General features: G+C 45.4%; 1 protein-coding gene, 1 long non-coding RNA gene and 2 other non-coding genes across 5 annotated transcripts in view; 1 reads left to right on the forward strand and 3 right to left on the reverse strand.

Moving 5' to 3' along the window:
- Positions 1–6,426, forward strand: part of TEX2 (testis expressed 2) — a 99,913-nt gene extending 93,487 nt beyond the window's left edge. Inside the window, exons 10-12 of one of the 2 annotated variants that reach the window (XM_040640396.1) lie at positions 310–519; positions 2,650–2,770; positions 4,760–6,426. In XM_040640396.1, coding sequence (XP_040496330.1) covers positions 310–519; positions 2,650–2,770; positions 4,760–4,882 — 454 coding nt within the window. In that variant the 3' untranslated portion in view covers positions 4,883–6,426. Of the gene's footprint in view, positions 1–309; positions 520–2,649; positions 2,771–4,759 lie in introns of those variants that run through there. The other variant, XM_040640397.1, reaches the window with a different exon arrangement.
- Positions 6,427–7,342: 916 nt separating this feature from the next.
- Positions 7,343–7,476, reverse strand: LOC121105087. Its single transcript, XR_005837517.1, has one exon. It is a non-coding gene; the product is annotated as a small nucleolar RNA SNORA76 (small nucleolar RNA).
- Positions 7,477–7,501: 25 nt separating this feature from the next.
- On the reverse strand, positions 7,502–9,234 carry LOC103665642. Its single transcript, XR_569328.2, has 2 exons — positions 7,800–9,234; positions 7,502–7,590 (listed from the first exon to the last, which is right to left on the reverse strand). It is a non-coding gene; the product is annotated as an uncharacterized LOC103665642 (long non-coding RNA).
- Positions 7,669–7,739, reverse strand: LOC121105073. Its single transcript, XR_005837503.1, has one exon. It is a non-coding gene; the product is annotated as a small nucleolar RNA SNORD104 (small nucleolar RNA).
- Positions 9,235–21,858: the final 12,624 nt, after the last annotated feature.

Raw genomic sequence — 21,858 nt, forward strand, 5'->3', positions numbered from 1 at the left:
AGTAGTTTCTCAGTTGGAGGTTATTTTGCCCCCTAGCGGACATTAAGCAATGTCTGGTTGTCTCCGTTTTTATTAGCATGACTGGCACAGCATGCTGTTGACATCTAGAAGGTTGAGGCCGGGGATGCTGCTAAGCCCCCCACAGTGCACAGGACAGCCCCGACAACAAAGAATTGGCCAGTCCAAAATGTCAGTAGTGCTTCGGTTGGGAAACGCCGGTCTAAAGTCAGGTGAACGCAGAGCCACAGAGTTTTTGTGTGTGGAGGAGCAAAGTTTATACTAACACCTGTCTGTGTCCCTCATTTAAAGGTATGTTGGAGGTCATCGAACAAGTAAGATTATGAGGTTTGTTGATAAAATTACCAAGTCAAAATACTTCCAAAAAGCAACAGAGACAGAGTTCATTAAAAAGAAGATCGAAGAAGTCTCCAATACCCCCCTGCTGCTAACCGTAGAAGTACAAGAATGCCGAGGAACCCTGGCAGTCAACATTCCACCTCCCCCGACTGACCGAATATGGTGCGTACAACCTGTCACGTGACCATACATATCCCCGCCTGCCTACCCCTGACCTTATGGAAAATACCTTCTCCTGGGCAGAAGCACTTTCAGATGTTCTTCATGGAACCTTAATGTCCGTTGCAATCCCAGTTCTGCTTTCTTCTGTGAATGGTTAATTCACATTGAAAGCTTCATCTTCGCTGTTTCTCTTCTTGGTCTTCCTCCCCTTCAAAGCCAACTCCTTCTAGCGGTCTTTCCCAGTTAGAACAGCCGCCATTCGTAGAGCTCTTATTCTCTGCCTGGCCTGGGGTGTAACTGCTTCACCTGGTCAGTCCTCACAGCATCCTGCAGAAATAGGTACCACTGTTACGCACTTTACGGAGGGGGAGCATACATTCAGCAGAAGCCAAGGTGCTCAGGGAAGACTCCCTGGGTTCGAGCTAAATGTTAAGGAGGCAGAGCTTGTGCACTTGGTAATTGTGGTAGGAGGTCGATCCAAGGAGTTGTCATCGAATGACCAAGTGTTTCTCAACCCTATCTGCATATCACAGTCACCTGGGGACTTGTTAAAAACAAAGATGTACCCAGCCCCCAGGATCCAGGGCATGGGGGGCTAAGCCAGGATTGAGAACAACTGAAATAACCTATTATTCGTGGGTCCAGCAGAAGAAAATCACTGTCTGTGAATTGCAGTTTAAAATTGTCATTCGGTGGGGCACCTGGGTGGCTCAGTCATTAAGCATCTGCCTTCGGCTCAGGGCGTGATCCCGGTGTTCTGGGATCAAGCCCCGCATCAGGCTCCTCCTGGGAGCCTGCTTCTTCCTCTCCCACTCCCCCTGCTTGTGTTCCCTCTGTCACTGGCTGTCTCTCTCTCTGTCAAATAAATAAATAAAATCTTTAAAAAAATAAATAAAATAGTCATTCTAGATCCTTTAAAATGTATAGAAGTGTATACAGTGATTGCAGGAGACTTCATTGTAACAGAAACCACGTCGGCATGAAAAAGATAGCTCTGTTCTGTCCCAGAGCGAAACTATCATGCTGGCTCATAACCCTGGCATTCAGAAGGGTTTATGAGAATGATCAGAAGACAGTTTTTGAATTGACTAGCCATTTGAGGATGATACGGGTGTTTCCCAGTAAAAACTTTAAAATACCTTTTTAGATTTTATTTTTAGAGAGTAATATTTTCTTTGTAAAAAAAAAAAGTGATTGGTAACAAATGAAAAAAGTGGAGGGGGGAAAAAGCCTCTAATTAATATTCTACTGTACAGTCTTCCAAACCTAACAAAAAATATGTTTTTAATAGTGAGAGTTGATACATTTTTTCTGCTCTAAGAGGTGTCAGTTACAGGTGCTACTGCTTAGCGGAAGATAATATTAAAGGCTTCGGGGGTAGTTCTACCCAGCGCTTTTGTTATGAATCCATAACGTTACATATAGCTCTTGAGAGTGTTTAGAAATGCTGATAGCAATTTGACATTTTTGTTGTGATTTTTAAAACATTGATGTGTGACAAATGGAAGTTTTTCAGTAGTTTGGTAGCACACAGTCTCTTGTCTGGGTCCTTTACCAACAGTTTTGAATGCCAGTCTGCTCCACTGGGAAGCCTTCATAAGCATGCTTGGGGGATGGAATGAAGCAGCAGATTATAGAATGTCCTCTGTTTACATATGCACACTAGGGTGTGGGGAAAATTGACCCTGCTTCTCAGTGGTCCTGTCTTGGGGGTAAGATTCAGAGAGAGGCAGTATCTTTCACTTTCTGCTTTGTACACGTGTATTTTGGGGGGTTTGTAATGTACGTATACTACCTTTATTAAAATAGAAACAAGAAAGATCCTTGCCGTTTCAGGAAAAACAAAAAACCAGAAAACAACGCCCAGGTCAGACTTTTCCAGTGGTGCTTCCTAAATTTCCCAGCTTGTCAGAACTGTTCTCAGATCATCACAGCCCTATACATGGTCCAGGGACATGGAAGCTTACAGTTCCTGTTTGCTGCCTTGAATCATTTTTAGAGGGGATTTTCAGATAAGGGAACATTTACAAGGGATGAAGCCCTGGGTAAATAACAGTGGTTGCTTTTGGTACTTGTCTGCTTCCTGTCTTTGCATCTAAATGTAGTTGTTTACTACTTCTCTTCTAAAAGGTACGGTTTCCGGAAGCCACCATATGTGGAGCTGAAAGCTCGGCCAAAACTTGGAGAGAGAGAAGTGACTTTAGTTCATGTGACAGACTGGATAGAGAAGAAATTGGAACAAGAGTTTCAGGTAAATGCGTGGTGTCACCTGGTGTGCATTTCACCAGAGTCTCAAAGCTCAGGGTAGAACAGAGGTTCTGAAGTGCGTTTGGGTCAGGATCTGCTTTTGAGAATCTAATGAAAGCTGTGGGCCCTCATCCCAGGAAAGTACTCATCATGACCAAACGTGCATAACACTTTAGGTACAGTTTCGGAAATCCTGAACCTTATCCTCAGAACCCTGTGAAGTAGTTCAGAGGAAGCCCCAGAGGTGGGTTCACTAAGCCAGAGCTCACTCTCCAAGCCTGTCTTCTGCTTTCTGCCACCAAAGCTAATAGCAATGTAGCCGACGCTCTGGGATGAACTATCAGATATCCGAGGCACGGTTGTCTTTCAAGGTGTTATGGATTGCCAGACAATTTACTTCGTAAATGAGTTTCACCTTTTGAAGGAGACCCCTATTTTTACAGTGGCCTATTTTGAGCTCTTGCCTTTAAAAATTTATATTCGTATTTAAAAGCTATGGATTAACATTAACTGAAAACCAGTTTCTGGAACGCTTAGTAATGTCACCAAGTGGAAAAGTATTTTGAACCTGGTGAGGGGAAAGACAGCCTTTAGTTTAGTTTTTTTCCTTTTCCCTAGATCCTACAACAGGCATTAGAGTGCGTCATCTTGCTTTCAGGGATATTGGGGTACAAGGAGCACAAAGAAAGGACAAGGGGGCAGAGGTTGGCACCTGGGTTTTTTTTGTTTTTGTTTTTAATGTTTATGTATTTTAGAGAGTGTGGGGAGGGGCAAAGGGACCGGGAGAGACTCTCAAGCCGACTCCCTCCGGAGTGCAAAGCCTGTCACAGAGCCCAACTCGAGGCTAGAGCTCATGACCCTGAGATCATGACCTCAGTCAAAATCAAGAGTCAGACACTCAATTGACTGAGCCACCCAGGCGCCCTGGCACCTGGTATTTTTGAGGCAAGTTGGTAAGTTGATGGGTAATTGCTACAACCTCCCATAGCCACCTTTTTTTGCTTTTGTGTATGCTTTTGTAAGAGGGCATTACTGGAGACTGAATCCATTGCCAAAATTCACTAGCTAAAATTAGTTTACAAACAGGATAGGCAAAGCACCATTACTATCAATAATTGATTATTCTTCATATGTTCATTATAGTAGGATTTCTTTCATATATAGCTTTGGTTCTGGGTGAAAAAAATTAGCTTACATTTTGTTGCTAAGATTTAAATGGATAGGGACGCCTGGGTGGCACAGCGGTTAAGCATCAGCCTTCAGCTCAGGGCGTGATCCCGGCGTTCTGGGATTGAGCCCCACATCAGGCTCCTCTGCTATGAGCCTGCTTCTTCCTCTCCCACTCCCCCTGCTTGTGTTCCCTCTCTCACTGGCTGTCTCTGTCTCTGTCAAATAAATAAAATCTTTAAAAAAAAAAAAGATTTAAATGGATAAATTCACATGGAATTTGTGTTCTGGATATAGCAATTTGGAAATACTATGAGCAGGTGAAGCCAATTCTCTTAAAGTAATAGTGTTGAATATATTTGAATTCAGAAGTAATTTTATCATATGTACATGAGATCAGAGGCTGCTTCTGCCCCAGAGCTGACTTCCTGGGTTCTTGTGTTCATGTGCTGGTGTGATTCAACTCTTTAAAAATGGGGCAGAGAAACTAGTTTAGAATGTGCACAAACAGTTGTTTCATATCTACTTTTAAAACTTATCTAGGGGGCGCCTGGGTGGCTCAGTCATTAAGCGTCTGCCTTCGGCTCAGGGTGTGATCCCGGCGTTATGGGATCGAGCCCCGCATCAGGCTCTTGCACTGTGAGCCTGCTTCTTCCTCTCCCACTCCCCCTGCTTGTGTTCTCTCTCTCTCTGGCTGTCTGTCAAATAAATAAATAAAATCTTTAAAAAAAAAAAAACTTATTTAAAACCTAAAATTATCAGAACAGAGTAGGGTAACAGCCTGCAAAAAGAAAGCATTCTTCAACATGGCTATTTCTTTCTACAGAAAGTTTTTGTCATGCCAAACATGGATGATGTCTATATCCCTATAATGCACTCAGCCATGGACCCCCGCTCTGCTTCCTGCCTCCTCAAAGACCCACCTGTGGAGGCTGCTGATCAGCTGTGATGGGTGAAGATCTGACCTTCCCAGTATTAGGAGACCCAGCTCAAGGTGTGGGGTTCTCGGCTGCCATCCGTGCTGGAGCACTGGCCTCTCCTCGTGCCACAGCTTCTGCCCTCTGCCTGCTGGTGCCCATTCCACTGTGAGGTGTCATTCCATGCGTCCAGGAGCTGGTGTCTGGACTGCTGGCTGCAAAGCTTTGACTCAGCAGAGGAGACTGTGGAAGAATCCCCACAGTGGATCCAGAGGTTACAGATGACTCACACCATGGCTTTTTTGAGTCTACCAGTTTTTGTGGCAGCAAGAGCACAGTTAAGAGCAAAGCGGTACAACTGGAAGGCTTTCCCCTTGCCTCGACTCCTCCAAAGCTTTTCCTCAGGCGGCCAGTGCACAATGGAACGTTTTCTCACTTCTACAGTTTGTGGGTGACAGCCCTCCACACTCCTGGAGAATGTCAATTCGGGAACGTGTGGGGGGGTGGGGAGTGGAATTTTGTGAACCATTTCATTGATGATAAAGAGATACGCATAGCAACTTATTTCATATTGTGCATTTTGGAAGCAAGTAGCCATAGAACATACACTAACATATGATCAGCTGGGGGTGGGGAGAGTGGGATTTATGCAAACATTAGGTAAAGCCATGAGATCAAACCATCCCAAGCTTTCTACCAAGGAGATACAATCACCTGGTTTCTAACTCCCAATGTTTTCCTGAGACATGAGCGTATGTGAAAATATCAAATACTGCACATGAGTGGATTGGGATGGGGGCAGAAAGCCAGAGCCACATCTTTCTATCTGCCACTTCCTATGTGCTCTGTGCTTTATATAGACATCTAAATGCTTTGTTAATCTAACTGGTTTAGGATATTGAGGTTGTGGGCAGTTTCCTCTTCTGACAGCCAAAACAGAGAACTCTCTATCACCTTTGAGAGTTGAGACCAAGTCTGCTCAACATTAAACACTACATTATATAAAAATTCATGTGACCTTTTCTTTAATGTTGCCAATCTTATTTTGTGCATTTGTGTCAGAATCTTTAGTTTACAAGTTTGGGGGCTCCCTGGTGTATAATTTGCTTTGAGAAGTACTCTTAAAACACAATTTTTTATTGTTTAAAGCTGCATTCAACATCAAAACTACCGTGGGTAACTTTTGATAACTTACATCTTGTGGACAAAGCTAATAGTGGTTTTTTAAACAGCACCTTGCCTGAACATGACTTTAAAGAAATTAATATATTGAAAAAGTATATTTGAACCCTTGATTACTTTAATTGCACCATTAAAACATTTGACTTAAATTATTTGATCATTCCAGTTGGTGTACTGTTCTAATTTCTCAGTGTGTAGGCCGATTTGCCTGTCAGTCCGCATGTCTTGTTCACTGGTCTATAATTTTTGTGCAATAACTAAAGGCAAAGGACTAGATGCACTACTGTGTAAAGAGATTACACGACTACCCTATTGCACTTAATCAAATAGTTATGTGGGGATTTACAATCGCTTGCGTTGTTTCACAAAATAAATATTTCAATGTCAAATACTAGATAAGCATCCAAGTTATTTCTACTGAATCCTTTTTGGATAGTAGGGAGAGCACAGGGTGCGTACAGGTCGCCTGGGCACTCAGCTGCCAAAGCAGCTTCCGTTTCCTGGGTGATCACCAGATGGGCTTTCTAATATTGCAAGGTGATCCTCACCACACCATGTGTGATCTTCAGCGGATTTTCAAAACCTGAGGGACAGTCTTGTTTCTGTGCTGGATCTTACACCCTCAATAGCCTCGTTAATCCTGTTAACTTGGAGCACCCTGCAGTTACTACAAGCCAAAGCAGTTTCAACACTGCCCTCGTGCCGTCTTTGCCCTTCAGCAGCGCTGCCTTGTACTCAGAACTGATGCACATCTCACCTAAACCAGGTGAGAGATGGCTGTCACCACCAATCATCTGGACTGGGAAAGGAGTGTGCATTTACTTAGGTGCCTGATGTGCCCAGTAATGCATAAAAGTTAATTCATCTTTACAGCGACCTTGTTTAGGCTAACTGGGCTAATTTGTCCAAAGCTTTTATCCCCGTGCTTGGCACAGTATACAATACAAGCAGTTGGCTGTCAATGGTAGTTTTTCTAAGTGGGTCGCTGCTACACCTTAGCCAGGTAAGTTAAATTCATGCAAAATCAAGACTGCAACCAGTTCCTGTTAAGTATCCCGGGGCCCTTAAACTGCTCACTTAGGTTCCCCCCACCCTTAAGAGGCCATCCACGGCGCGGTTAACCGGCAGGTCTCGAGGATCACGGAGGACAGGACTTCCAGGAGAGGTACGGGAACGTGCGGAGCACTGAGTAACCGGGCCTACAGGATCCCCGACGTCTCTCCAGGGCGCTTCAACCTTGGCTGCGAAGGCCGAACCTGGAGTCGTCGCAACCCCCCGGAAAACCTCCCGTCCCCTGCAGCCCGGTGCCGCCATGTAGCTCGCGGTTAAAAGGGCCGCCGGCGGGGGAACCAGGCGGCCCCAGTTATGCACAAGCGCGTACTCTGGCGCTGCAGCCTGACCCCCGGCGCCACGCGCAGGCGCAACGGGGGCTCAAAGGCAGCGCGTCGCAAGAACACCCAACACCGGTGTTAGGTTCAAACCATTTTATTGACGGGCTTCGGGGAAAGGTCTTAGGGGAGGAGAACAGGGAGATCCGACGTCCTCGGCCCGGCGGAACCTGAAAGAACGAGAGCGGTGGGTTAGCGAGTGTGCGCCCGCAAGCCTGTTCCCTGCTCGCCGCAACCCCGGGGGCCCGGCTCAGATTATAGTTCGCATCACCCGCGTCAGCAGTCTAACACGTGCTTTTTTTTGGAATGTCATCACTGCAGGCCCCCCGCGACCCACCCGGCTCCAGGGCCGACCCGCCAGGGCCCCGCACAGACATACCTCACCTTTTCAGCCTCACAGTTCCCGAAAGACCGAGCTGGGGCCGCCGGCTTCTACTTAAAGGAGGTGACGGGAGGCGGTTGGGCGGGCCTTACTGGCATTAACCAATAGCAAGTGAAACTTCCGGTCACGTGCTGTAAAATAGCCTAAGGAGCGGCTGCTCTCGCTTGAGTCCTCCAGAGTATAGAGTGGTCACATGCCAACCATAGAGATGGGAGTCAAAGAAAGACCGCGGGTCTGGGTTTCTTTCCGTGTGTAGGTCCCCGGCTTATAATGAGCGCATCTCTGTGCAGTACACCAAAGGAAAGTTTACGAACAGGACGCAACTCAGTCACTTCTTTGAGATGTTCAGTGCCAAGAGGTTGGCCAGGAGCCCAGCATATAAAGGTGACAATCTAACCTTGTTCCTGAATTGAAAGTAACCTGTTTGGGTAAAAAGAGCCTGTCCTTGAAAGTAGAGTACGTGCAACCAGATCCTGACTTTGTGGCGAATTTGTTGTATGAAAATAGGAATTTTAGGTGGCACAGCGGTTGGGCGTCTGCCTTCGGCTCAGGGCGTGATCCCGGAGTCCTGGGATCGAGCGCCGCATCGGGCTCCTCCGCTGGGAGCCTGCTTCTTCCTCTCCCACTCCCCCTGCTTGTGTTCCCACTCTCACTGGCTGTCTCTCTCTCTCTGTCAAATAAATAAATAAATAAATAAATAAAATCTTAAAAAAAAAAAAGGAATTTGAGGAAATTCCTCAATTTGAGGAAAACAGGAATATCCAAAAAAGGTGTTGTGAAGATTAAATGAAATAATGTCAGTTGCCTGGCACATTCTGAGTGGTGAATAATTGCTTTTAAAGGACTGCTGTGATGTGGAAAACTTAGGTGAGTGCAGTGCTTTGATAAATGCTAAAACAGAGCTATGAACGAGCTATGAACTGTGGAAGCCCCAAGGAGAGAATGCCTGACTTTGGGAAAGTTAAAAGTACTTCTAAGTACCGAACTCTTGCTGTACGCCAGGCACACTCTTCACATTTGACCCTTGAACAAGGAAGGGGGTGAGGGAGGTGTTGGGGCAGCCACCACCCACTGGTGGAAAATTTCTGGCTCAATTATGACTCCTCCAAAGCTTAACTACTAATAGCCTACTGTTGACCAGAGCCTTATGGAGAACATAAACAGTCAATGAGCACATACTTTGTGTATCATATACATTATATGCTGTATTTTTACAATGAAGCAAGCTAGAGAAAAGAAAATGTTATTAAGAAAATCATAAAGGATGGGTGCCTGGGTGGCTCAGCAGGTTAAGCACCGGACTCTTGATTTCACCTCAGGTCATGATGTCCGGGCTGTGAGATCTGCCCCAGGTGAGGCTCTCCCTGGGCATGGATCCTGCTTGTCATTCTCTCTTCTCCCTCTGCCACTCCCCCTGCCCCTGTGCGCTCTCTCCCTCTCCCTCTTTCTCTCTTTAAAAAAAAAAAAAAAAAGAATCATAAAGGAAGAGAAAATATATTTGCAGTGCTGTATGATATTTGTTGAAAAAAAAGTGGACCCATGCAGCTCAAACCCATGTTGGTGAACTGTAATGGAGACTAATATGGCACTGCCCTATAAGAGCCTGATTTACCAGGAGAGAGAACAGCAACCAGTCACAATATTGGGTTTTCTTAATCCCCTCAGTGTTCTCTTTGGGAAATCTTTTCCTTTTTTCCTCCTAATTTAATAAGGAAAATGTAGTAAGAAAAACATTTCAACCTGAGCTTGTAGTTTAATAGTGCTCTTATTTTCATTATTTTCTACACAGTCTTTAGTTAAGTTTAAAAATACCCCTATGACCGAAAGTAATGGTTATTTTGACATGTTTTGTGACCTCTGCAGTTATTTTTATTGCGGTTTAAATCTTTTATTATTTTTTACATTTATTACATTGTGGTACAGATTCTACGTTAGGAAATGAATACAGGTTTTCTTTGTGGCCTAGAGTATGATCTGTTTTTGCAGATGTTCTGCAGATTCTCAGGGCACTTGGGTGGCTCAGTCAGTTAAGCATCCAACTCTTGGTTTCAGCTCAGGTCATGATCATGAGATCCAGCCCCAAGTGGGTTCTGTGTTCAGCAATCTGTGCTCAGCTGGGAGTCTGCTTGAGATTCTCTCTCCCCCTTTCCCTCTCCCTCCCCCTCTACCTCTCCCTCTCACTGCGTCCCCTCTATAACCACCCCCCACACATGCGCACTCTGTTTCTCAAAGAATATCTTATAAAAATAAATGTTCCATGGATTCTTGCAACGAAGATGTTTTCACTATCGTGTATAAATATTGACATGAAATATTTATGAATTCAACCTAAATTGTGTTGTAATCATATTGTCCAAATGTCTATTTTATACTTAATTGGAAGTGTATGTACTGTTACTGACTGTGATGTGTTAAGATTATGTTTCAAGTACGAAATGCTGGGGAGGATGCAAAGCGACAAGAACTTTGCTCCATTACTATTTGGGAATACAAAACAGTATATACATTTTGGAAAAGAATTTGGACAGTTTCTTATAAAGTTAACTTACCCAAGAGAAATGAAATTTTATGTTCACACAAAATCTGGTACACAAATGTTTATAACATTATTCATAATGCCTCCAAGGTGGAACTACCCAGAAGCCCTTCACTGGGTGAATCTTAAGCAATGGTTGTACATCCATACAATTGAATGCTACTCGGCAATAAAATAGGATGAACTATTGATACATGCAACACTTGGAAGAATCTCAGAGGCATTATGCTGAGTGAAAGAAACTAGACTCAAAAGATGATATTATTCCATTTATATGATATTATAGAAAAGAGAAAACTATAGGAACCAAAAACAGATGAAAGATTTTCCAGGAATTGGAGGTGCAGGAACGTTTGACTACAAAGGTGCAGCATGATTGCATTTTTGAGGGTGATAGAACTGTTCTGTATCTTGATCATGGTGGTTACATGACTTTATGTATTTGTCAAAATTCATAGAACTATACCCCCACACGGTTTCATTTTACCATATGACATTTAAAAATAAAAAATTACGCCTCGTTTTCCCTGATTATTTCTATTGTTACTTGCTTTGTATATTTCGAGGCTATGCTATTTATCTCATTAACACTTTGTGGCTGATAATATTGCATCATGGATTGCATGTATCTATGTATAAAATAACACTCATGTTTTTTGCCTTGAATTCTAATTTGTCTTACATGAGCATTGCTACTTGTGTCTTTCTTTTGTTTGTGTTTGCTGATATAACTGTGCCCATTGCTTTATTTTTAACCTTTCTATGTTATTTTGTTTTTAGTGTGTCCTTTGTAGGAGGCACATGTTTGGCTTATTGTGTTTAGCCCAACATGACAATACTTCCCTTTTAAAGTTTTTTTTTTTTTTTAAGATTTTATTTATTTATTCGACAGAGATAGAGACAGCCAGCGAGAGAGGGAACACAAGCAGGGGGAGTGGGAGAGGAAGAAGCAGGCTCATAGCAGAAGAGCCTGATGTGGGGCTCCATCCCAGATCGCCAGGATCACGCCCTGAGCCGAAGGCAGACGCTTAACCGCTATGCCACCCAGGCGCCCCCGTTCCCTTTTAAAGTTTTTAGTGTGAAATGTCTGTGCATCCAAAAGAGTACATATAAAGTATATGTGTGGTTTGGAAATTATTAATAAATTGAGCATTCACATGCTCACCACTTTTAGAAAAATGGCATCATCGATAACTTTAAAGGTCACTTTTGCCCCTTCTGATTCCATTTCCCTCCCACATTCTCAGAGGAAACCACCATCCTGAGTTTGGAGTTTGTCTTGTTTCGTTTTTTTGCTTTTTGTTTTTTTAGTTTTGCTTCATGTATTTATATGTTATTTAGTTTTGCTTGACTTTGAGCTTTATAGAAATAGAATATATGTATGTATCTTCTATGACTTACTCTTTTTATTGCATAATATTGGTGACATTCATGTTGTATGTTTGCAGCCAGTAATTGTAGTAATGCAACCAGGTTCACTCTGTGTAGCATCCCAGTACACAATTACATCATCTTTACACATCTGTTCTCTTTATTTTGGATGTTTACAATAGCTACAGTTTTCATTATTGCAAACCAGGCTGCTCCGAATATTCTTGTGTGTGTGCGCGCAGAAAAGTTCCTTTGGGGTCTGTAGATAGAAGCACAATTGCTGCGTGGTAGCAATATCCAACTTTCTAGATAATAGGGAATAACGTTCCAAAGTGGATGCTCTACTTTGCACTCCCACATTGGCCTATACCATCACCAGTGCTTGATATTGTCAGACTTTTCATAGATGAGCATAAAAGGGTATCTCAGTGTAGTTAAATTTTTTTAAAGCATTTAGTATATTTTTATACGGCCATTGACCAATCAGCTGACAATCAGGTTTTTTCTTCTGCAGTTGCTCTTTTAAAATCCAATTTTATAGGGGCGCCTGGGTGGCACAGTCGTTAAGCGTCTGCCTTCGGCTCGGGGCGTGATCCCAGCATTCTGGGATCGAGCCCCACATCGGGCTCCTCCACTGGGAGCCTGCTTCTTCCTCTCACACTCCCCCTGCTGTGTTCCCTCTCTCGCTGGCTGTCTGTCAAATAAATAAATAAAATCTTTAAAAAAAAAAATCCAACTTTATAGGGGCGCCTGGGTGTCTCAGTCGTTAAGTGTCTGCCTTCGGCTCAGGTCATGATCCCAGGGTCCTGGGATCGAGCCCCGCATCCGAGCATCTTGGGCTCCCTGCTCAACGGGAAGCCTGCTTCTCCCTCTCCCACTCCCCCTGCTTGTGTTCCCTCTCTCGCTGTTTCTTTCTCTGTTAAATAAATAAAATCTTTAAAAAATAAAATAAAATCCAACTTTATAAAAAATAAAATAAAATTCAACTTTATACACAATAAAAGGCACCCATATTAAGTGTCCATTTCCCCGGTTTTTTGTTTGTTCGTTTGTTTTTACAAATAGGTACATTTGTGTCACCTCCCCCACAATCAAGACACAGAAAATTCTCAACTCTCCAAAATGCTTCTCTCTTGCCTCTTTGTAGTCAGTGCTCGCCCCCTTCAATCTCCAACTCAGGTAACCACTGATCCGTGTTCTGTTATTACAGAATGGTTTTGCCTGTTTTAGACTTTCTTGTAAATGGATTCATGCGGTTTATACTCTCTTGTGTCTGGCTTCTGTCACTTAAACTAATGTTTTTGAGATTCATCCATATTGTATCAGTAATCCATGCCTTTTTGTTGCTGAGTAGGATTTCATTATATGAATATGCCACAGTTTGTTTCTCCATCCACATGTTTACAGAACTTGGGCTGTTTCCAGTCTGGGGCTATGATGAATAAAGCTGTTACGAACGTTGGTGTAGAAGTCTTTTTATGGACATTTCTTTGCATTCCTTCTAGGAATGGAATTACTAGATCATGTGATAAGCATATATCTTTAACCTTATAAGAAACTGCCAATCTATTTTCCCAAGTGATTATACCATTTTACACTACCACCAGCCACGTACGAGAGTTCTGGTTATTTCAAATCCTAGTCAGCACTTGGTATTGTCACTCGTTCTAATGGGATAGGTCATGGTGCTAATTTACATTTTTCTGATGACCAAAGATGTTGACGCTCTTTTCATATGACCATTACTATATCTCTTTTTGTAAAGTGTTCAGATCTTTGCCCACTTTGAAAATTGTTTTCTTACTAACGAATTATATGAATTCTTTAGATCCGTTTTCACATCTATGTATTGTGAATATTTGCCTTTTTATTTTCCTGACAGTGTCTTTCAAAGAGGAGGCATTTTTAATTTTGATGAAATCCAGTTTATCATTGATGGGTTTTAAGCAAGAGAGTGACAGTCTGGTGGAGTTCAACCTCCTTGTGACATTCCACAACCCAGATTTATCTCCCCCCTTGAGAACAACATGAGCTGCTAATAAGGGAGTGCCTACCACAGGCAAGGCACTCAACATATTTTAGCTTTAATTCTTGGGATAGTCCTGAAAGGTAGGGAATGCTGTTTCTGGTTTTTAGCTCTAAGTCCCAGGACAATCAGAACCAGGGCTCAGAGAGATTAAGTAATTTGTTTACATTTGCACAATTCATAGATAGCCAAGCAGAGCTGGGATTTGAATTCATAACAATTTGATTTTAAAGCTTATGCTCTTTGATCACTCTACCATGCAACCTCCTAAGGGCCACCCTTTGTTTTAGTCAAAACTACTACTTGTTATTGGAGAGGGTTGAGCTCATGCAACATACATACACCTACACACCTCACTTTTGAGGGAGGCTCACCCCCACCCCATGAACTACCCAGTGAACCAACGGACCAGGGACAGGAGAGGTGATGGGGAGTCCTAACTCAGAACAGTAGACGGACCCAGAAGTTATACAGAAGAGCTAAGACCCAAGGCCCTGGGAGGAGAGTCAAGAAGGGCACTGAGTCTGGAGGGGCCTGAGGTGAGTGAGGAACAGGGCTCCTGGGAAGCAAGAGGGACACCAGCATGTGGGGATGAAAGATAGAGAAGACAGAGAACACTGTCTAGAACAATCATCCAGCCAGCATTGTGACTTGCTTCTATGGCTGCCATGGGTGTGTCTGGTTGGAGGGAGGTGATGTGTGGAAGCTGAAAGGGACCCAAATCATCCCATTGTGATTTCCCTTAACTTTCCTCTTCTCTACCTCAACATAACACAACCCTTGAGACTCTTCTCTCTGGTCTCAGGAGATGTGGCCTCTCATTCACTTTCTCTTTCAAGAAACACTTTCAGAGTCTCCCTTCCATGCTTGATCCTGTTCTGGACATGGGAAATATGAATGTGAAGGAAACAGTCCCTATCTTCAAGTAGCTCACAGTGTAGTTGAGGGTAAAAAGAAAACCCCTACATTTTATGCACTTCATGTCCCTCTTTCAACCAGAGTCGTCTTCAGAGTGCAGGTGTAGGTGGGGAAGAGAAAAGGAGAAAGAAAACTCTGCTTTACTGAAAGTCTGCTGTGGGCCAGGTGTGGTCACACGCATTGTTGATTTAGTCCTCCTAGAAACGCTGAGCCAGCATTTTAATCAGGGTTTATTGGTTTTTAAGTGATGAACCCAACTCGAACTAGCGGAGGTAAATGGGGGAAGGTCTGGTTCAACAGAGGAGGCAGGGCTGGGCACGCCAATCAAGCCAACGTGAATCAGAGCCTAAGCTTGTCCAGAGCAGCTTGACTGCATCTGTTCATTTCTTGTCAACTTCTTTCTTTTCTGTTGGCTTTCTACTGGATGGAGACAGTTCCTAGGCCTCACACCTGCCAGCTTGGCCGCTAGAAAGGAGATGCGTTTCTTTTCATTGCTCTAGTTGGAGCAGGTGAAGTGAAGGTGGACAGATGGCTGTTTGCTTATCTAATACTGCATATCCGAACCACTCCCTAAGTCAGAGTTACAAACATCAGCCGTTATTATGTCTTACAAGTGTGTGAGTTAACTAGGCTCAGCTGAGAGGTTCTTCCGCTCCAGGCCGTGTCCGCTGAGGACACCTAGGGGCTTGACTGGGCTGGAGCATCCAAGGTGGCTCACCCAGATGGCTGACAGCTGGGGCTGGCTGGCCGCTGGGAGCTCAGCTGGAGCTGTTAGTTAGAGCAACTCCATTCTCCTCCATGTGGCCTGCGTGTGGCTTGAGCTTCTCCCAGCAGAGCAACCAGGTTCCAAGAAGGAATATCCTCAAAGTGAAGATTCTAAGAAGAAGGAAATGGAAGCTGCCAGGCCTCTTAAACCTGGGCTGCTAAGTCCCTGAATGTCACTTCTGGTCAAGACCAGTCACAGAACCAGTCTAGATTCAAAGGAGAAAAAACAGCTCCTTTTATTTTTAATTTTGGTTTACTTATTTAATTTCTAATTTTTATTTATTTACTCCCCACCAGCCCATCGTGGCTGCCTTCCCCACCTCATCTACCACTGCTCCCCCGTGTGGAAGCCAAGCGAGGGCTCACTGAGGAGTCAGCTCAGGCTTCCATGAAGCCACACAGGGTCATCCCTTCCTCACGCCTTTGTTCTGGCCCTGCCAAATCTGAAAAAACCCAGTGCAGAAACCACTTCTTCTATGAACGCCGCCCCCCCCCCCAGTCCTGCTCTATCCATCCCACTCCCTTCCTTCCACCTGATCCATCTCTCTTTTGAACACCATAGTTCTGTTTCTGAGTTTACTCCTGCCTTCTCGAACTTTTCACAGTTGGCCTTGCATGGTGCTTATTCCGGTGCATGTCCTAACACTTTTGCCAACCTGCAAACTCTGTCGTATTCCCTCATGGCACCCATCCTTTGTACTCAGAAGCCCTTGGCAATATTTGTTGAATGAATGAATGAGTAGTCATCATCCGTGGAGAAGTCAGAGATGAAGTCATCTGCAAAAGGAAGCTGACTAGATAATAACTAAGGTTGCTTCTGCTCTGAAATCCGGTTATGTCTGTGAATGAGTTCTAGGGAGAAAGGAGAGAGAGTAGGTAATGTCTACATATTAAGCTGTGAGAAACACAGTCTGGAAGAAGGGAAAAGAGCCAGAAAATGGTAATACCCAGAGAGGGAAAGTTCAGAAAGAAGAACTATTAACACATCTGAAGAGAGGCCCAGGAAAAACTAGATGAAGCATGGCCACTGGGATTTCACAAGAGGAAGAATGTTTATGAGCTGCCTGAAGGAAGTTTCCAGAGAGTTCTGTGGAAATTAGCCAAACCCCAGGAGAGTAGGAGGGACTGGCCAGTGAGGAAGTGGAGGCATTTTGAGAGGACAGCCATTTTCACACTGGTGCTGCGTTGGCTCTTAGAGAATGTTCATACCTGGTAAACGGTGACACCATGAACACTTCCGCATGGTGGCATATAGACTTGGAACAACTGGGTGTGAAATATGGCAGCTCATAGGCAAGTGAACAAATAATCAGTCAGGATTAGACTGAATTATCTCACCGGGCCGAACTCCCAGGAGGAAGTTCACTCCTCTCCCAGATGGCTTCTCTATTACTCACATTCTTTTGCACAACCCTCAGATGAGACCAGGAGGTTTACACGTTATTGGAGGCAATGCCCCTCATTCCCACACATTTGTACAAATTTCTGGTTGCTCTCAGTACTTCAGGGAAATGCCAAGCTGGGCTCCTAACTATGTTTACAGGTCACATAATGGCGCCTTGTCATCATGCTGTGGGGAGAAACAAAAATAACAAGGAGCTAGTGGGGGAGTCTGTCATAGCATCTGGGGTTAACCAGACATACTCTGACGTCATGTACGTAGCCAGGTCCTGATCCAGGTCGTGCCTCTTGTTAGCTACGGGTACCCCCACCAGACTGTTAACCTTTCAACATTTCAATGTGTCATTTGTAAAACGGGGCGAAAAACACCTACTTCTGGAACTGCTGAGCAGGTAATGTGAGCCGATCCCATAAAGCGTGTACTTGCACATTCCCAAACAATAACAAACAGCCAGTAACTCTTAACTGCGATGATGAGAAACACTCCCCTTTGCGATACAAGAAAGTGTGAAGTAGGTTGGATTCTGTGGTAAAGAGTTCTTCAGAGCGTCACAGTCCTTTCAAATCCGGTCATCCTGGAACAGGAAGAGCCAAAGTTCTGTTTACCTAAACACACCGCTCAGAGTGACAACGGCTTTTCTTAAATTTCCCTTAAACGGTAGGACATGAAGGAGATAAAAATTTCACTTGCTACCAGAGACGCTCGCCTCATTATTTTACTTATCCCGTAACTACCCGGCATGTGCTGGAAGGTCAAGTCCGTTTGGAAGCAGCAGCAACAGCACAGAGATCACAAAAAAAGCCAGTCGACTTATTCTGATAAAGACACTGTTCCTTTGAGATGGTCCTGGAACTGTCAACCATGGCCTCTCTTTTTGGTTTTATCAGCTTCCTTTCCTTTCAAGATTCCTTCGAGAGAAAGAAGATATCATATGATTTCACTCATATTCGGAATTTGAGAAAACAGATGAACATAGGGGAAGGGAAGGAAAAATAAGACGAAATCAGAGAGGGAGACAAACCGTAAGGGACTCTTAATTCTAGGGAACATACTGAGGGTTGCTAGAGGGGAGGTGGGTGGGGGGATGGGGTAACTGGGTGATGGGCATTAAGGAGGGCACTTGATGTAATGAGCACTGGGTGTTATATGCAACTGATGAATCACTGAATTCTACCTCTGAAACTAATAATACACTGTATGTTAATTAAATTGATTTTAAATTTTAAAAAATTTAAATTTAAAATATTTAAATTTTTAAATTTAAAGGCAGCTACCCTCTCAGTAAATAGCTATCTGTAAACCAGCCTCATGATAATTTTTAAATGAAATTTTGAAGGATTTTAAACAGAAATGAAGAGGCACAAACTCTTTAGTCTGAGTCATAATTTATCCCACCAGGGGGCGACATTTGCTAAAATAAACTAAAGGGATTAGTGGCCACAGGAATTAACACCGGACATTCTGAGAGCACTGCAGCCCAGGATCTTGGCTGCCCTCAGTCACCTGCGGAAACTGGAAACCACACAGGCTCTGGGGTCCACCCCTGGAGATGCTGAGTCAGTGGGGGACAAGGGCACAAAAAGTTGTTGGAAACCTGTTTTTTTAAACGTTCTCCAAGTTTGGGAACCACTGGTTTAGAGAGAAGTGAAAATAAGATTTTGTGAACTCACTTTCTCCCAACCCCCAGCTCCTCAGACATATTCGGGTCCTGCTGCAGTCCTTGAAAAATCTGATACACATGTTTTTCTTGCCTTGGTGAAAAAAAGAGGGCTTATCTTCACACAAAGACCATGACCTTTGCCTTGTTTAGTGCATGCAATTTAATGCAACTTCCAGAAAGGTCACTTACTGCCCAAGGGGCAGGTCCACTTCAAAGGCACCCTACAAAAATACTTCCATTGCTGCTTCTATTTATCAGTGATGCCAGCTTTTGGTTTGTCATAAGCAAAAAGCTGTTAAAACAGTACTTAACTATGGAGCAACCTTATGGGCAATGCTGCCATAAATAAAACCAAGTTTATCATAGGAGTTGCCGATCAAGTGGAGAAGTGCATAAAACATGGGAACTGATTAAGTGTAAGAACAATCTAACTGGTGCATAAGAAATTCTGAGAACCTGTAATAGAGCAGTTAAGGCCTGGGGATTTGGTCTAACTGAGTACAAGATACAAAATATACCTACCTGGCCTAGACTCCTTGGAACAGATTTTTTTTTCTTCATTGGATCTTTAAAGCTGATTTATGAGTCAGATGAGTCAGATTCCCCTTTGTGTTTCATCTACTGTGCTTACAGGGTCACAGTGACATTTTGAATTGTCCAAGGGCTGCCAGAGTTCCAGCACAGAAAGTTCCCCTCCTCGACTTACTCTGTTTGAGAAAAAGCACCAGAGAAGGGATGTGAAAGCCGCATTTTCTAGTTGACCTCCTCTTTTAACTCAAACATGTGGTCGCGCAGATCCTGTCGTCAGCTTGCAGGCTGGACAGGTAATCATTAAAAAGCTCCTCCCCGTTTCTGTGTTGTAGGTTCCTCCCTGGACACCTGGCTACCCGGCCTCGGAGTGACGGAGCCTCTGCTTCCACACATCTCTGTCAATCCCAAACCTCTTTACATTGAAACGTGCAGATAACACCTTTCAAAATGTGTCTACCACTTTCGCAGTTGCCAAAATTCATCCCGCTCTTAAAAATTGGTGTTAGATTCTTCAGCAGTGGTAGAGATTAGCCCCTTGACTTTGTTCCAGACATTGGGGGCTGGGAATAGGGAACTCTATGGGATTTGGGCTTCCAATCAGCGTCTGTTTCATACTCGAATAGGATTGATCCACTGTGCACACAGACCAGATATTTGGTCAGTCCCCTGCTACTTCTTTGCTGTTTTCTTTCACATTGCCTACTCCTTTCCCCCAAACCGTGAAAAATCTTAGGCTGTCATGTGAGCAAGTCAGGAAAAATTAGAGAAGTTGCTATCCCCTTTTTCTTTTTCTCCAAGGATATGTAAATATTATGATTTGAATCTTAGTTAATCTCGTTACAAACAATATGTCTTCTCTCTCCACTTCCATCCAAGAGGAGAGCAGCATGGGACCCAGTGACCAAATGGGTGCCAGACTTTTAAATTCAGGTTAATAGTCCATAATCCTCAAATAGATCTTGTATGAGTCCTCAACACACCCACTCCCTCCAATGAGTTGTGACACATGTCATCTCCAGCTCCACGAAGTCACATCTACTAAATGCCACATAAACACACAACGCAAGCCGCCGAAATGGTTTCCTTCTTTGCTTATAATTTTTGGAGAATGACTTGGCTGTAGTTTGTCCCAAAGGGAAGAGATGGTTGTTGGACGTGATTTGAGGGGAATTCCTGAGGGCAAAGGGAAGAATGGGACTTGGGGCTAGCTGAGAAACAGCTGGAGGACCCTAGAACTGTGGACTTGTGAGCATGGCAGAAGTGTGGTGTTTGCTGGAATCCCTGCCCGCTGCTGACCCTGGCTCCGGAGGTCGCCCAGGATTCCACCACGACGGAAAGACGAAGCGGGGGCTCTGGACAACCGGCACCGCCTGTCTCCTGGCCTTTCCCCTGACCTAGTCTTACGCGGCAGGTCTCTCGGCAGGGTTGGTGGGACGGCCTGGGGAAAGGGTGCACCCGCGGGGCGGGATTGCTGGCCTCCCTCAGCCCTCGGCAAAGTTTCCGCCTCACTTGCTCAGCGCCCCTGGACGCCGGACACTCAGGCCTGGTCCTCCCCAGGAGCGGCGGCCGCGTGACGCCCGGCCAGCAGGAGGCCAGCACCGCCCTGGCCCCGCCCCTCCAGCACAGCCCCGCCCCCGGCTCCGCCTTCGGGCCTAGCCCCCGCCCAGTTTCGGGGCCGCCCCTAGGTCGGCCCCGCCCCCGGTCCCTCCCCGACCGGAAGAAGCGCCGGCACCCGGCGCTTATAGGGCTGGGCATGGGGGTGCCGCTACCGCCTAGTCAGCTCTGCGTCCGCTGAAGTCCGGCAGCCGCGGCGCTGTAGTCGCTGCGCCCCCGCCCCGTCCTCAGCCCGCCCGCCCGCCCGCACCGCCCCCCGGAGCCGGCCGGCCGGGCCGGGAGCCAGGCCCGAGTCCTCGCCATGCCGGCCCGGCTGCTGCTGCTGGCGCTGCTGCTGCCCGGCCCCGGGGTGAGTGACCGGGGGAGCGTGGGGTGGGGGACAGCGCGGGGCGGACTGGGGTCCGAGCCCGGAGCGTGGCGGCGGTGGCGGCCCGGTGGCAGAGGCTCGGGCAGGGCGTAGGAGACGGCGCCGGGCGGGGAGCGAGCACCTCCGGGCCGGCCTCAGTGGCGGCCGCGGTCGGCCGGGCCGAGCCGCACGCCACCCGAGGGGCCTCGCGGGCCAGCGCCGCTGTCACGGGCAGCGTCTCCTGGGGCCCCGTGCGCTCCCGCACAACTTTACGTCGCCCGGCGTCACCTTAGGGCCTCTCGGAGGCCGCGGGCGCTTGGGAGGCCGCCTCACCTGCCGGACCCTTCCCACAGGTGGGCGCCGGCTCTGCCTGGCGGTGGCCGCGGGGCAAGGATGGAAGGGGCCCTATAATCGAGGGGGAGGGAATGTCTTGCGTTTATAATGCTTGGTTGAACTTTTAAAAATGTGAGAACTTTGGGAAACGAATGTAGCTGGGAGCAGGTAAGCATTTTTTACCTGCGAGTTTGATGCTGCTTACCTGCCTTGCAGGTTTCTAAGTATTCAGAGGCAGGAGGCTTCCCTTTGTGCACCAGGACTTCGTTAAGCAAGTTAAACTGTGGGATTTACACTCTCTTTTTAAGATCCCATGAGGGACAGCGGTGAAGCCGCTTCAAAACTTTAAATGAAAGCCTGTCTCCTCACGTGAAAGCACTGTGGAGCTGTCTGGAACGTCTTTTCGTCTTTTCCTGGAGAGAAGCGCCTGGATTACATTTATTTAACTATTTAAGGCCTTTACTTAGGCTGTGGATTTGGGCCCCGTAGCTGGGGAGGACATTTTGTGGACAGATCTGGCTTTTTTCCTTCTAGTTAAAAAAAAAAAAAAAAAA

This window comes from Ursus maritimus, unplaced genomic scaffold (assembly GCF_017311325.1).
Source record: "Ursus maritimus isolate PB19 unplaced genomic scaffold, ASM1731132v1 scaffold_24, whole genome shotgun sequence".
In the NCBI taxonomy this organism is placed as follows: Eukaryota; Metazoa; Chordata; class Mammalia; order Carnivora; family Ursidae; genus Ursus; species Ursus maritimus.